Genomic DNA, 15,182 nt, shown 5'->3' on the forward strand with positions numbered 1-15,182 from the left:
ACAGACGTGAGAAGTCTGGGGCAAGGCTTTGCCTGTGGCCCCAAAACCAAAAAAGGGAAAAAATGAAAAGGGGAGAAAAGACAGGACAAAGTCTTCCACAGATTTGTCCCCAAATTAGGCTCGATCATCTCTGTGTCCAGAGTTCTGGTCCAAACCAGCAGCATCTGGTACCCAAACCACGGCAGGAACCCCTCCTGACTGCCCCATTTCTATCTCATGGAACTGAGTCATAATAGAGTAAAGCCCTGAAAAGTTCTGAGCTAGCCTGAGCAGTGTTCTCCTGAAGGCTTCCTGGAGACAGGGGTAATTCCTGAGCTCAATTCGAGGAGTGTGCAGAGGTACTGAGTGCAAAGGAGGTGGGCAGGAGAGTAGATACAGGAGACTGGGAAACTAAGGCCAAAGGAGAGCTGGACTGATGAGTACAGCACATGAGGCTTCTCTCTCTTACCATGGGGGGTGGGAGCTGAAGGGCTGGAGGAACTGTTCATAGGGGTCCCTAGACTCCCACCCTTTCTGCTCCCTGCACAGATGCTGGATGTCCCTCAGTGTCCCAACCTGGTACTGGTTCTTCTTCTTGGTGATGAAGAAGTTCAGGGGCAGGAGGCTCAGAAAGACGACGATGGCCGTGAGTGCGGATGGGCCCAGCAGCTGGGGACAAAGGGAGGCAGGTCATAGGGGACACAGAACCAGTGGTGGGTCTCCAGATGAGGCATGTCAGAGGGTGTGAGAGAGGCAGTTACTGGGCCAAAAAAAGCAAGATTCAGGATGCCCTAGAAAGGGGGAGCACCGCTCCAGAGGGGGTCCACCTCTTTGGAGGAGGTGCTCTCCCCAACTGGTGTGGGGTTTATCCCAGACAGACTAAACTGAGAGCTGAGGTGTGTTCAAACCTTGATGCAACTTGCCTACCCCATCGACCTCCCTCTGCACTTCTGTGAACCTCTGGCTCAGACCCCTCAAATAGGCTCTTGGTATCCCCTGGAATGGGCTCCCGGGGCTGGGTGAGACATGGCCCAGGGGAACAGTGGCTAATGTGAGCACACATGGGGAAGACATCCCTAAGAAGCTCCCCGGTTCCTGCGACTCTCTTTGGACAGCGGGGAGACGCTGAGTTGGGCCTATAGACATAGAGCAGTCATGGACCCCTGATCTTTGTAGGGGAAAGGCGTGTGTGTGGATCTGTATCTGTCTACATGTGCATCTACACATGTGAATATGTGCATGTGTCTGTATGTGGTACATGTGTACCTGTATGTATATATGTGCATGAATGTTTCTGGATATGTGCAAGAGAGTGTCCATGTGCGTGTCTGTGGGGGGACTTTATAGACCTCGTGACTTCCCCCACCTGCTCCTCCGTTCTTCCCCTCCCATCATCCAGATATATTCTCTAGAGTCTGTGGGCTTCCGTTTCCCTCTCAGCCTTCTAAATGCTATTTCTGCATCCCCGAAGGGTCCTGGTTGCCCCAGCATTGTAAGGCCCAAGCAGAGCCATAGCCTCACTCAGGTCCTAGAATGGACCCACCAAGCTTCTCTGTAAAGCAATGAAGGAAGCAACCCCTACTGCCTCTTGAGCACTGTTTGAAAAGAAAGTGCCCCAGTTTAAAAAAATAAACAAACTGAGGAGCTGGAGAGATAGCACAGCAGAAGGGCATTTGCTTTGCATGCAGCCAATCCAGGACGAATGGTGGTTCAAATTCAGGCATCCCATATGGTCCCCTGAGCCTGCCTGGAGCAATTTCTAAGTGCCACCAAAAACTAACCCAAAGTGTAACCCAAAAACTAAAAACAAACAAACAAACAAAAAACTTAAAAAAAAAAACCTGCAATACCATCTCCTTCCATCCCTCTCCTACCCCTACAACTTGTTTCTTTTCTTGTCATAGAAGGAAGCCAAATGTTCTATTTATGTGACAAGAGCACTACCCAGTGGATGAATGGGAGAAGTGCCCAGGCTGCAAACCCTGGTCCCTGGCTGGGCTGGAAACCAGCTCCTGGTAGTCACAAGCAGACTAGTCTCCATCAGAGCCACAACATTTTGCAAAATGCTCACTATGGCACCCCAGGGAGCACCCTCTCCTTATGCTGCACCTCCTGGGAACCCTCTAGTATTAGGGACCCTCTGTGGCACGGATTTCACCTGCAGAGTCCTGGGGTCCCCCTTGCAAACTGACTCTCTCCACCACAAACTGGAGCAGCCTCAACATCTCAGTGTGGACCTTCATGCACTAAGTCCTCGGTTGCGAGGCCATGAGACAGATAGGCCCAGTGACAGTGGGGACAGAAAAGGGCAGCACAGGCCTGTGGGGCTCCAAACTCTCACCAATAACTGCTGTGCTGCTTGCTCTCTGGTGGCCATAAGGGTGCCCCCAAGAAGCATCAAGAAGCATCAGCATCAGTATCAGAGTTTCCATCATATTTTTTGGGGGCCACACCCGGCGATGCTCAGGGGTTACTCCTGGCTATCTGCTCAGACATAGCTCCTGGCAGGCACGGGGGACCATATGGGACGCTGGGATTTGAACCAACCACCTTAGGTCCTGAATCGGCTGCTTGCAAGGCAAATACCGCTGTGCTATCTCTCTGTCCCCTCCATCATTATTTTTGTTTTGTTTTGTTTTTGGGTCACATCCGGCAATGCTTAAGGGTTACTCCTGGCTCTACCCTCAGAAATCACTCCCGGCAGGCTCGGGGGACCACATGGGATGCCGGGATTCGAACCACCATCCTTCTGTATGCAAGGCAAATGCCTTACCTCCATGTTATCTCTCTGGCCCCTCCTTAATTATTTTATAGCTAAAGAAACAGGCCCACAGCATCCTGCTCACAGCTCTGTGTTCTGCTCATGGTCCACCCCAAAGGTCACAGCCTGTCCCTCCTCTGTGTGTATGCACAGAGGGTCCTGGAAAGGGTGGCTCCCCTTCTCACCACCCACCTGCCAGAGGTAGACAAAGCAGATAGTGATCCAGACAAGCAGCATCCACAGTCCGTTGACAAAGAGAACATGGTCGGCCAGTCGCTGCACATCCACTGACACCAGATTCACCACATCCCCCACAGGGCTGGCTTTCCGGGAACCACTAGACAGAGTCAGGAGCTGTTGGGATGGGAGGAAGAAGACCCACATAGGTGCAGGACTGGAGCTGCCTTGCTTATCTTTGATGCTCTTTCTGGGCCCCCTGTCGAGTTAGGGCACTTCTGGCAGGCTCTTGGCAGCTGACCTTGGAGAGACAGGGTGCAGCAGGAGAGTGGTGGAGCTTAGCAGGAAGTGATGACAGCTCCAGAAGGAGCAAGGGCGGAGTGGAGGGGCTCCAGGTCAATGGGCCTCGAGCTCCCAGTGAATCATTGACTAATTCAGGGAATTGGATGATACTGGGGTCAAGTGACAGCCCAGGGCCCAGGGCCCAGACTTCAATATCATGGCTTTTTTGTTTGTTTATTTGGCCATACATGGAAGTGCTCAGAGTTTACCCTACCCCTGGCTCTGTCAGGGATCACTTCTGGTGGGGCTCAGGGGACCATATGGGATGCCAGATATCAAACCTGAGTCAGTCATGTGCAAACACACTACTATATACTGTAATATTGTTCTCACTTCTATGAAATAAATAAGTTGGGCCAGAGTAATAGTGCAGTGGGGAGGGTATTTGCCTTGCATATGGTCAACCAAGGTCCAACCCCTGGCATCACATAGGATCTCTTGAGCCCCACCAGAACTCATCCTTGAGCACAGAGCTAGGAATAAGCCCTGAGCACCACAAGCTGTGTCCCCCTACACCAAAACATTATTCATACTTAAATTAAAAAAAAATGAGTATGTTTAGAACACATGTGGCAAGGAGAGACTCAAGAAGCTAGAGCACACGCATGGCATACACACAGATCCCAAATTGCTTACCTAAGCATGCACTGGCCTCCCAAACACTGCCACGGTAGCCCAGAGACCCCAAGCACTGCTAAGGGAGCACCAGAGCAGCAGAACAACATTCAGAAGGACTGAACAAGCACTGGCCCAGGATCACCAAGAGGCCACAGGTGCTGGGAAGTTCTTCTTTCCCCATCATCTGCCCACCCCCCAATACCAGGAAGCAAAGGCCACATCCCAGACATAAGGTGGCCAACCAGTCCCACCCTGTATGCTCAGGAGACTGGTCAGGGAGCCAGCTGGGCAGTCAGGATTGGACTGTTCCTCCTATCTGGAGCCCTGTCCCTATACTTCATTTCCCCTGCGTGGGAAATGAACACCCAAAGGGGAATACCCAAAAGACTACTTGCTCCATGCCCCCTCTCACCCTGAGAGGATGTGAGTTCTGTGGAGGGTTCTGCAAAGCGGGAGGTGACCCAGTGGGACTGGCCCAGGTCATTGGAGGTTCCTGTGACTTCCCCCTGCCGAATGGGGCTGGAAGGTCAGTCCAGAAGGAAAAGAAGTGCTGGCCTTGCCTGTAGTCCACCTGAACACTGTCGGATGTGGCCCCCAAAGCAATCGAAGCAGAAATAATTGCCTCCTACAATAATGAACCTAGGGACCCGAGTCCCTGCCCCATCTCAATACATCTGGATCCTACTCAATGAAATGAAATCATAAAACAGCCACCTAGGAAGTTGAGGCTCTCTGCCCCTGTGCCCAACTGGGGTGCAGCTGAGCTCTGGTTTTGAATTTTATCTTAAGGAATTCTTGGGGTTGTAAACCAAGCAGTGGGCTTGGCAAGTACAAAGGCTAAAAGAAGTTGAGGCTTGCCAGGGGCCTGGTGTGTGGGAGGAAGTGGAAGAGGAAGTGTGTGTCAAAAACAAAAGAACTCCAGGGACAGATCACACAGGGTCTTTAGGAAAGCGCCAAGGACCTGAAAGTGAGTCTGAGTGTTGAGTGTGTTTTTCTGTGAGGTTACCTTGGATACCCATGGAGACAGGCTGGAGAGAAGGAAAAGGCCGTGGCCTCCCCATCCCCCAGCTCACCTTTCTGTATACCAGGCTGGTGAGGGCTGTGCGCAGTCTCATCTGTAGCACCTTAAGTCGGTACATGGATTGTTGTTCAAATAGCGTTTGCAGGCAGGTGGTGAGAAACATTAGCACGGCAAGCAGGTAGCCCTTCCAGGCCAGGGTTTTGGGGTCACCAATAAACTCCAGGAAAAGGCTGTAGGGGAGCAGGAGAGAGGAGACAGTGTTGGCAAGAACCCAAACTACTTCTCTCTCTCTCTCTCTCTCTCTCTCTCTCTCTCTCTCTCTCTCTCTCTCTCTCTCTCTCTCTCTCTCTCTCTCTCTCTCTCTCGCTTTACTGGAAGGAATCAAATCTGGTCTCTGACCTGCAAAGCATGCACTCCTGTGCTTGAACTATCTCTCCATTCATTTCGTAGCAACTCGTTTATTTTCACTTTCCTGGACTAATTTGTGTCCCCCTGAAGTCTCTGTATTGAAGTCCTACCCTTCAGCTCCCCAGTTACCCTTGGCCCCCAGTACATCTGAATGTGGCTGCATTTGGCAATCAGGTTTTGAAAAGGTGAAATTAACGTAAACAGTTGGAATGAGCCCTGAGCCCGTCCTTGGATGAATTTTGAAGTGCAGGTACATGGGGGAGAGAACTAGGTTCTGTTCTCATATACACAGAGGAGCGGGTGTCCCCAAGTTAAGGAGAGAAAGAGAAGAAAGAGAAATAGTCTTGACCTTGGAGTATCCAGTACTCAGAATTATAAGAAGAAAAATAATGTCTGATGTTGGTCCAATAGATAGAGCTCATGCTTTGCATGCAAGAGTCCTGGGTTCAGTTCCTTCCACCCCATGATTCCCTGAGCATGGCTAGGAGCCACTCTCAAGCACAAAGCTGAGAGTGGCCACTGAGCATCTGCAGAGCTTGTCCCCAAACCAAAAAACCAATAAACTAAAGTCTGCTTTATTTTACTTATTTTTTTTTTTTGGAGCCACACCCAGCAGTATTCAGGGCTTACTACTGGCTCTGCACTCAGGAATCACTCCTGGCTGTGTTTGGGACAGCCTATGGGATGCCAGGAATAGAACCTGGGTTGGCCACACGAAAGGCCAATGCCCTTCCCCCACTCTACTATAGCCTCAGCCCCAAGTCTATTGTTTTTTTTTGTTTTGTTTTTTTTTTTTTTGGTTTTTGGGCCACACCCGGTGATGCTCAGGGGTTACTCCTGGCTATGCGCTCAGAAGTCACTCCTGGCTTGGGGGACCATATGGGACGCCGGGGATCGAACCGCGGTCCGTCCTAGGCTAGCGCAGGCAAGGCAGGCACCTTACCTCTAGCGCCACCTCCCGGCCCCCCAAGTCTATTGTTTTAAAACACCCAACCAATAGCATTGTGCTACGGCAGCCTGAGCAAATGAGGCTCGAATGTAGCTGAGTAAATCACATTGAACCAAGAGAGCAGCACAAGCTGAGGCTGTACTCTTCCTAACCCTACAGAGACACAGAGCAAGTGCAGCATTGGCCCTGTATCTTGGCATCTCATCAGCCAGCCAAGTGCATGGATGGAAGGACATAATTTTCAGGATCAGAATCCACATGGAATACAAAGACAAGTCCAGCAGGGACATTGCAGCAGCCAGTCCCTATGCCAGCCCTACGATCAATGAAGACACACCTATCTTTCTCTCTAGCCCAGGAAAGAAGAACCACCCAGCTGAGTCCTGCCTGAATGATGCACCTCCAGCCCCAAATTATGAGCTGAACATAGCTTTAATGTCCTGATATTAGACCCTCCCAGGAGGGTGGACCTACCTGAGGAGCTTGGGAATAGCAAACCTGAAGACATCACTGATGACCAGGTAGACAGTGGCCAGCAAGAAGCTAGGGCGGAACATCCGCCAGACAGCCCTGAGCAGCAACCCTCGCTTGCTTCCCTCTTGCTTCAGCAGGGCCTCTCTCTCCACAGCGTCCATGCCGTCTGGGCCTTTCCTTCGAAACAATGTGGCTTCAGCATGCCTTAGAGGAGAGGGAAGAGGCTCTGAGTCCAGCACCACAGGTGGAATTTCTGTGTCCCCTGCTCTAAATAACTGAGATGAAAACCAATCCCCCATGAGATGGAGCACAGATTTACAAATGACCAGCAGTGTGTGTGTGTGTGTGTGTGTGTGTGTGTGTGTGTGTGTGTGTGTGTGGTGTGTGCGTGTGCGTGTTGGGGAGAGCTGAGTATCAGTTGGGAGAGACATAAAGGAGTGGTAAGAGTGGTAAGAAAACCACAGAATTAGTGTCTTATGCAAGGGGATAGCTACAAGCCAGACACCTTTCCTGCTACTGTGTGAGACTTACTTGGGAGACCAGAACTCCAGATTTCTGTGACATATCTCTATCCTCAATGCAGGAAACCTATCTGTCTTTAAATTTTTTTTAATATTCTGAAACAATCCAGCAGCAAAAACAATTAGCATGTGGGTCAAGTCAACTCTTTGGACCTGGTGTGGCAGGTACTGGTTGATCTGTGACCTCTGTGGGTAACATCCTCTTCATTCCCCACATATTGCAAAATATTTCAAAGTTCTCTGTGTGTGTGTGCGCGCATGCATATGTTCAAGATCAGTCAGTCCAGAAAAATGAGTTTAATATTTTTTGTTTGTTTTTTTTTTGGGGGGGGGCACACCTGGCAGTACTCAGTGGTTACTCTTGGCTCATTACTCAGAATCACTCCTATTGGTACTAAGGGAACTATAAGGGATGCCTGGGCAAAACTCAGATTGGTCACTTTGCTGTAGTCCCCTGAGTTGGATCTTTGTGTAAATATGCCTCCCATCCTGTTTTTTTCATTCTTTCTCTTTTTTTATTTTTTGGACCCTCCCATCTCCAAAGCCGCCTTCCTGGGCTGAAGAGATTGTTCAATCCCCAGCATCCCATATGGTGCTTCTATCACTGCCAGGAGTAACACCTTAGCACAGAGCCTCAAGTAAGCCCTGAGCACTACTGGCCCTAAAACAAACAAAGTAAAAAGTGTTATTTTCTGCCAGCTGGTGCCTTCTGAGGGTCAGCCCCAACTCTCCTTTGTTCCTGCATGAAGACATGGAGAAAACCCACTTGCATCTATAGTTCCAGCCTCAAGAGCTTAGAGGGCAGGCAGGTGGGAAAAAGAGGTGTATTTGGGGTCAGAGGACGACTCAGGGGCCTCCCGCATGGCATCAGGCACTCACCGCTGGTCAGTGCGCCTACTCTGTGTCCACTCCCTCTCCAGCTGAGAAGCAAGTTCTTCTGAGGTGTTTTCCCGGGGGAGGAACCAGAGGTCTTTTGGCCCCAACAGTCTTCTGTAGCCCTTCCAGATCAACCTGGAAAAGAGGGTCTTTAGAGCAAGTGCTAGTGGCTATCCCAGCAACTGTGACCCTGTAGACATGATGAACCCTCTCTGTTCTTCTGTGGGCCCGTGGGTAAGATCCAAGCAATAAATCTGACCTCACCCGCCACATATACAGCATGTCTACCCCTAAAGTAGCTGGTTTAGTGCAAACATCAGCCTCAGCGATTGATGCTGATTGTGAAGAAGAAGATGGAGGCTGGAGAGGTGCTCAGGGCTTTGCCAACTTGCCATTCATGTGGCAGGGAAATGAAATCTGGTCTGAAAACTGTCAGGCAGGAGCTGGAGTGATAGCATAGTGTATAGGGCATTTGCCTTGCACTCTGTAGGCCTGGATTCCATCCCCGGCATCCCATATGGTCCTCTCAGATGGTCCACCAAAAATAATTCCTGAGCGTAGAGCCAGGAGTAAGCCCTGGGCATTGTTGAATGCAGGCCCACAAACAAACAAACAGGCCATAAAGACTAAATGAATGATATGACTTCATTAGCCCCTTCTTTGGCCATGTCCCAGGCCTTCAATCCCAGGCCTTCAAGGAGGGTAATCTTATCCTGTTTGACATTAGGAACTGCTGGGCTGAGGATGGATGTTGGCTGGCTGAAAGGCAGAACTGGGATTCAAATCCCCTCTCAGCTCTGAGGAGAGAATAAATGTGATCTGCTAGAAGGAGTCATGGATATGGCAGTTCTGAGAATGTGTGTGTGTGTGACAAATGTCTTTTTTTGTTTTTGTTTTTTGTTTTTTTAGGCCATACCCAGTAACGCTCAAGGTTACTCCTGGCTATGCTCTCAGAAGTTGCTCCTGGCTTGGGGGACCATATGGGACACCGGGGGATCGAACCGCGGTCCATCCTAGGCTAGCGCAGGCAAGGCAGGCACCTTACCTCTAGCGCCACCGCCCGGCCCCCTGACAAATGTCGATGTGGGGGCGTTGCCTCTCTGCCTCTCAACTTACCCAGAAACCCACCAGAAGGTGACCTTGGAGGGGAAGGAGGCCCCGGTCTCAGGACAGGGATTCTGTGAAGACAAGACACAGGTCCGAAGCGATAGTGCAGCAGGGAGGGAGCTTACCTTGCACATGGCTGACCTGGGTTCTGGGTTTGTTTCCCAGAATCCCATATAAGCACAGTCAGAGGTGATTCCTGAATGCAAAGTCAGGAGTAACCCTTGAGTATCACCAAGTGTGGCCCAAAAGATAAGACCCAAAAGGTCCAAAAGATAGGCCCCCTGATGAACCAAGGTGGGAAAGCAGAAAAAAACTGAAAACCTAAATGCCTGCATTTGTGTGGGACAGAGCTACTGCAGAGCCTATGGGCTTCCTAGCATTGACAGCTTCCAAAGTAAGACTTCCAAAGGACAGTCTCTGACTGCTCAGGGAAGGTAAAAGGAGGTCACAAAGCCAGGCCTGATGCCTGCATAGACTAAAATACACTTTATAGATTCCCTGAAGTTAATGGAGTAAGGAGGGGCCAGATGTCCCTCAACCAGGGGTTCTCAAACGATGACCTACTGAGAACATTCGTCTGGCTCGCAGGGTGATTTTTGCCTCTACTGCCTGTCCTGTCTAGCACCGACTCATCCCCAGGCCACAACACATGTGTGGGACGTGCACCACACTCTCTGCCTCCCCTCCTCCTCTCTGTCTCTTGACTCCTCTCAGTCTCAGGCAGGGGCCCTCAAACTAAGGCCCATTAATAACAGGCTCATAGTTCCCATTGAAATATCAGTAAGTCGTGGCCAGAGAGATACCATGGAGGTAAGACATTTGCCTTTCATGCAGAAGGACGGTGGTTCAAATCCCAGCATCCCATATGGTCCTCTGTGCCTGCTAGGGGCAATTTCTGAGCATAGAGCCAGAAGTTACCACTGAGCGCTGCCAGGTGTGACCAAAAAATAAAATAATAATAATAAAAAAATTATTGGTAAGTCAAATGGTAAGTCAAATTCTTTCCTATATGTGAACTAGTTCCAAACCAGATGTTGTAAATTCTTCTCATGCATACATTTGCTCTGGTTGCTCACATGTTGGGGTCATTATGTGGACAGTTCTCTGGTTTCCCTGTCCAAGGACAAGGGCTACATCTACACAATCCTCAGCACTGTGTCAGGACAGAGAGAAGAGGGGAGCAAACTGGTCCAGGACTAAATCTGCCCAGATCTTTGTCTCTATAAATAAAGTTTTATTGAGACCCAGCCATGCTCTTTGATGGACATAACGTCTTTGTCTACTGCTCCTCATCCTTCACTATGCCAAGGATCAAACCCAAGGTTGCTCACATGCTAGGAAACTGTTTTAGCCCTGGGTTACACCCCTTAACCCACTTGTAGCTGTTTTTGTGCTCCAGTAACTAAGATAAGTTTTTACCGCACTGACCCTCACCCACCAAGTCCATGGTCTTCCCTTACTTGGCCAGGAAAGGCTGACAAGTACTATTGCCAAGTGACAGGAGAAAGACAAGACCCACACTGTGCTCTTGTCAGTGTTTCTCGATCTTTTACTAACCATAATTCAATGCTGACCTTGCTTCCTTCCTCTGTCCACCCCCCCACTCCTACCAGCTATACCCCCTAGTCACATGCCACGAACTCCTCACACTTAATGTGATTGTCACCTCTGTCCCTTGGAACATTCTGGGCCCCAAACAACCCTCTAATTGAAAACACTCTTTTTTTTTTTTTTGGTTTTTGGGCCACACCCGGCGGTGCTCAGGTGTTATTCCTCGCTGTCTGCTCAGAAATAGCTCCTGGCAGGCACGGGGGACCATATGGGACACCGGGATTCGAACCAACCACCTTTGGTCCTGGATCGGCTGCTTGCAAGGCAAACGCCGCTGTGCTATCTCTCCAGGCCGAAAACACTCTTTTTAATAAAATCTTTTGGTTACATGGGAGAGTTGAAGTGGGCCAGGGGTAAAGAAGACTTACAGGCTGTGGGGGTTCCTTAGGGAAAAAAGGGGGCTGATCGGCAAGGCAGGACAGCACAAACTGCGCCACCACCAGAGACAAGAACAGGTAGGTGGAAAGATGGCGGGAGATGTCACCATGGAGGCCCTGTGGAGAGAAGATGTGAGTCCTGCTGAGTCTGGGGTCCCCCACAGACAGCACTGACTGGGGTCCTGAGGAATGAGGGCTGTCAGGGAGTCTGGAAGGAGGGGGAGGCCTGCGCTGGAATGGATATCCCATGCCAGGGATCAAGCCAGTAACCCAGCATTCCCAGTGACCTCAATTTACAAACACTCCAGTTTACATTCTTACTATGCAGATGAAAGATGAGGATGATGAAAGTTGATCTTAGTGTGTGATGAATTTAGGGGACACCCGCCATGTCCTTTGTGCTATGCAAGAAATCCTTTCTCCTTCTCAGCTCCATTCCATCTCTTTTTTGTCTCTGTCTCTGTCTATCTTTGTCTGTCTGTCTGTCTGTCTGTCTGTCTCTGTATCTCTCCTCTCTCACCCCATCCCTCCCCTGCTCCAGGGAAAGCCAGGTTTTCTGTTACATCTCAGGATCATGTCTCTGCTCCATGCTTCTCAAACCAGGGCCCCACAAACCAGAAAAATGGTTTTCTCCCATTTTTCAAGTATGTGACATAGGCTGAACTGATTCCATTCGAGGGAGCAAGCAGGCAAATTTGTCTTAATTGGTGAGTTTGAGTCAGGAAGGCACATCTGGTCAATGGGAGCCCATATCATAGTAGCAGGGGAGAGTCTAGCGTCAATGGGTGAGTGTTCAGGCCACCACCTTAGAAAATAAAACTATCATGGCAGGACCAAAGGACTGAGAGAAATGGAGCCCGGTCAGCCCTAAATGCCTGCATCCAGCATTTCCAGGAAGAGCCCATGCAATGAGCCAATCAATGCATGAGCTAACATGTCTCATGGCCTTCCTTCTCTTCCCTCAGTGTACCACTGCTTTGTATCCTCGCTTTGCAGCTCAGTTCTTCTACTGAACTTTCATACTTTGATTTCTAGATCCTGTTGAGAATTCCAGCTACATTAGGGCTCTCCTTTTCCACCCTGGCATTTCTCCATTATTTAGATAGAAAACTTTGTTTTGAATTGGAGCATGAGTCTAAGGAAATTTTCCACTTCTCTGAGCTCTAGTTTCCTTATCTTTAAAGGGATCTTAAATTAGTGAGCTGGAGAAACAGTACAGGGGCTGTGAGTGTCTGCCTTGCAACCTCATATGTGCTTGGTCATGAGTTCAAATCCCTAGTGTCCCACATGTATTGAGCACAATCCTGTCAACTCTTCTGGTTGTAAGAGAACAGGCTAGAAGCATCTGGGATGAAGGGTAGGTTCATGGGAGGAAGTGCGCTTTGTTGTCCTTGTTTAATTGTGGTCTGTGTCCTTGTAAAGAAAGGATCCAAGCTTTCTTCTCTCCCAACACCTGGTCACCCAGGTCCCCACTTACCCCCTGGATAATGCTGGTGGCTGGAAAAAGGAAGCAGAGTAGCCAGTAACCAAATAGCACACCGGATGCCTGGACCCCCTTCTTCCTCTCTGTGTGGATCAGGTACACAGCTAAATTCTAAATAAGAAAATCAGAATAGAAACCCTTAAGGCCAGGGTAAGAAGGGAGAAGTAGGGATGAGGAGGAGGGGCCTCCCCTATTCTGTACCCCCCTCCCCAATGGAAAAGCTCAATCATTACCATGGTGGTGAGCCACACGGTGGGGTGAATGAGGAATTCAGGGGCTTGAGGTATTCCCTGTTGGATTCTCCATAGAGCCACAGACACGCTGTAGATGCACAGGAGAATGAGGGCAAATCCAAGTACCTAGAGAAACAGACATAGATAAAGCAGATGGCATAGGCTGGACAATAACCTTAGCTGTGTTCACTGTGAGACAGTGACTCAGTGCCCAACTCAGGTGTCAAACTGTCTCAGGCTGTCTAAGGAGGCAAGAGGAGGGAGGGGACAGATAAGCAAAACTTTGATTGCTCATTGTATATATTTGATCTGATTGGCTGTTTTACAAAAACCTCATTTACCATTTACGTGGAGCATATTCAATCAGATAGCAGAAACAACTAAGGGTGGGGATCATGAAGGGTATATAAATCCAGCTCACTTCCTAGAGCTGAGTAGAACAGGGAAGATGCTTAGAGGAGGGTGTTGTCATAACATGAGCATAAAAGAATCCCAGTGATACACTTTATTGGAGGATTTGTTTTTTTTCTGCATTCATTTTGTTTCAAGTCACATCTTATAAGAACCTGCCCATGAGGTGGAGGATTTACTTTAATACATATGAACAGTTGAGAGTGTTTCCATAATTACCAGGCCTTTCTAGGGGAACCTTATTCCTCTGGATTTACCTCTGTATCTCCAGAGTATTTATTGCTCTTCTGCTAGTTGCACAGGTTCCCTTCTGGCCCCTACCACGGTTTCTGATAGCAGGACTGTCTGCTTTAGGGTCTTCACTAGCCTCTTCCCTTTAACCCTGACTGTTTGGGTCCAGGCTCCCAAACGCAGTATTTACCATTTTGGCCTTGAAGAGTGTGGACATGCGGAGGTAGCCCTTGTCGTGCCGATGGATGTAGAGGAGCTGGAGGGGCCCAAGGATCCAGAGGTACAAGGGAGGCACCCAGACCCCCATGGTTCTCAGGAAACACAGGCTCAGCAGATCAGTGGTGGCAGGCTGGGGCTCAGTCTCATTCCAGACCTAAGAGGAGAGACCAGGGCAAGTCTTGGGATGGAACAGTGTAGTGGTCCTAACTCAAGTGTTTAGCCGATCTGATGACCTGTTTGGTTTTGTTTTTATGATGGCCCCACCTGCCAATGCTCAGGAATTACTCCTGGCTCTGTGCTCAGAAATTACTTCTGTCAATGCTCAGAGCCTCTGGTCAGCCCATTGAGTGAATATCTATCTGACCTCTATCTGCAATTCTTTTATTATTTTTTTAAGGAAAAAAAGTCAATCTCAACCGTGGTTCTCCAGTCAGCCCTCTGCTGTCTTCTTGAAGGCTTCAAGAATTTTGAGTTGGAAGTTTTGAGGACAGTGGTTGTTCTGGTCATCTTTACCCATAGCTGAGGCTGTCACTTCAAGTGTGATCTTTGACATTTTGGCACCTCAGTTTTCTTCTTTGTAAAAAGTAGGCTTTCATAGAGAAGCTGCCTTTTAATCTGCCTGAATTAAATGTTCATTCCCAGTAACTCGTGCGAAGCTGGGCAGAGCCTGCTGCAGGCAGCTATGGCCAAAGTCTTGCCCACAAATCCCTAAAATCCTGGGCTTTTGTGGCCCTCACCCTGACCCCAGATCCTTCCCCATGATCCCGATGAGAAAGAAACCCAGGAAAGGGGTCACCTTATGCAAATATGGGCCAAAACTCCTGCTACTTAAAACAGACTTCTGGAACCCTCTAACCTTGGCTCTCCCTCTCCTGTTGGCTACTAGGGGTGACCCTCCTGTGCTGCAGATCTGACACTGCTTTTTTCCAGGTGCCAGTAATTTGGGAGTGCGAGGGGCCTTCCCCTCCCCAGTATCCCAGACAGGAAGATCTCCAGCACCCCGGAAAAGCAGAGCTGGGGAGGGGGGACACTCACCTCTGGGCTGGCGCAGGGCTCAGGAGTGGCCATGGCTTGTGCCATGGTCTTTGGGGGCCCGTCTGCCTGCCTGCCTGCCTGTGATCGGTGAGACAATCCTAGAGCTCCAAGGCCCCTCTGCGCAGCAAAGGGTCGGGTCGATGCTTGTCTGGGATTTGAGCTCAGAGATACCGAACTCAGGGGTCAAGGTCCGGCTAGTGCAGGAGGGTGGAGCGAGAGAAGCCAGCCTGTGGAGGTGGAGGGGTTGCTTGGGGATCCCCACCTCGGGCTCAGAACGGGCACGACTCCCTTGCCCCCTGCAAGGCTGTCATCCTAAATTTCCCAGTGCTTCCAGGAATTGATCCTGATT

The 15,182-nt window shown here is 49.7% G+C and overlaps 1 protein-coding gene across 1 annotated transcript in view; it reads right to left on the reverse strand.

Moving 5' to 3' along the window:
- Window positions 1-14,909, reverse strand: part of ABCC6 (ATP binding cassette subfamily C member 6) — a 38,843-nt gene extending 23,934 nt beyond the window's left edge. The window contains 11 exon segments of the mRNA XM_049788110.1: window positions 556-648; window positions 2,933-3,094; window positions 4,951-5,128; window positions 6,730-6,933; window positions 8,130-8,261; window positions 9,243-9,304; window positions 11,213-11,338; window positions 12,699-12,815; window positions 12,938-13,063; window positions 13,770-13,952; window positions 14,834-14,909. Coding sequence (XP_049644067.1) covers window positions 556-648; window positions 2,933-3,094; window positions 4,951-5,128; window positions 6,730-6,933; window positions 8,130-8,261; window positions 9,243-9,304; window positions 11,213-11,338; window positions 12,699-12,815; window positions 12,938-13,063; window positions 13,770-13,952; window positions 14,834-14,878 — 1,428 coding nt within the window. The 5' untranslated portion in view covers window positions 14,879-14,909.
- Window positions 14,910-15,182: the final 273 nt, after the last annotated feature.

This window comes from Suncus etruscus, chromosome 15 (assembly GCF_024139225.1).
Source record: "Suncus etruscus isolate mSunEtr1 chromosome 15, mSunEtr1.pri.cur, whole genome shotgun sequence".
In the NCBI taxonomy this organism is placed as follows: domain Eukaryota; kingdom Metazoa; phylum Chordata; class Mammalia; order Eulipotyphla; family Soricidae; genus Suncus; species Suncus etruscus.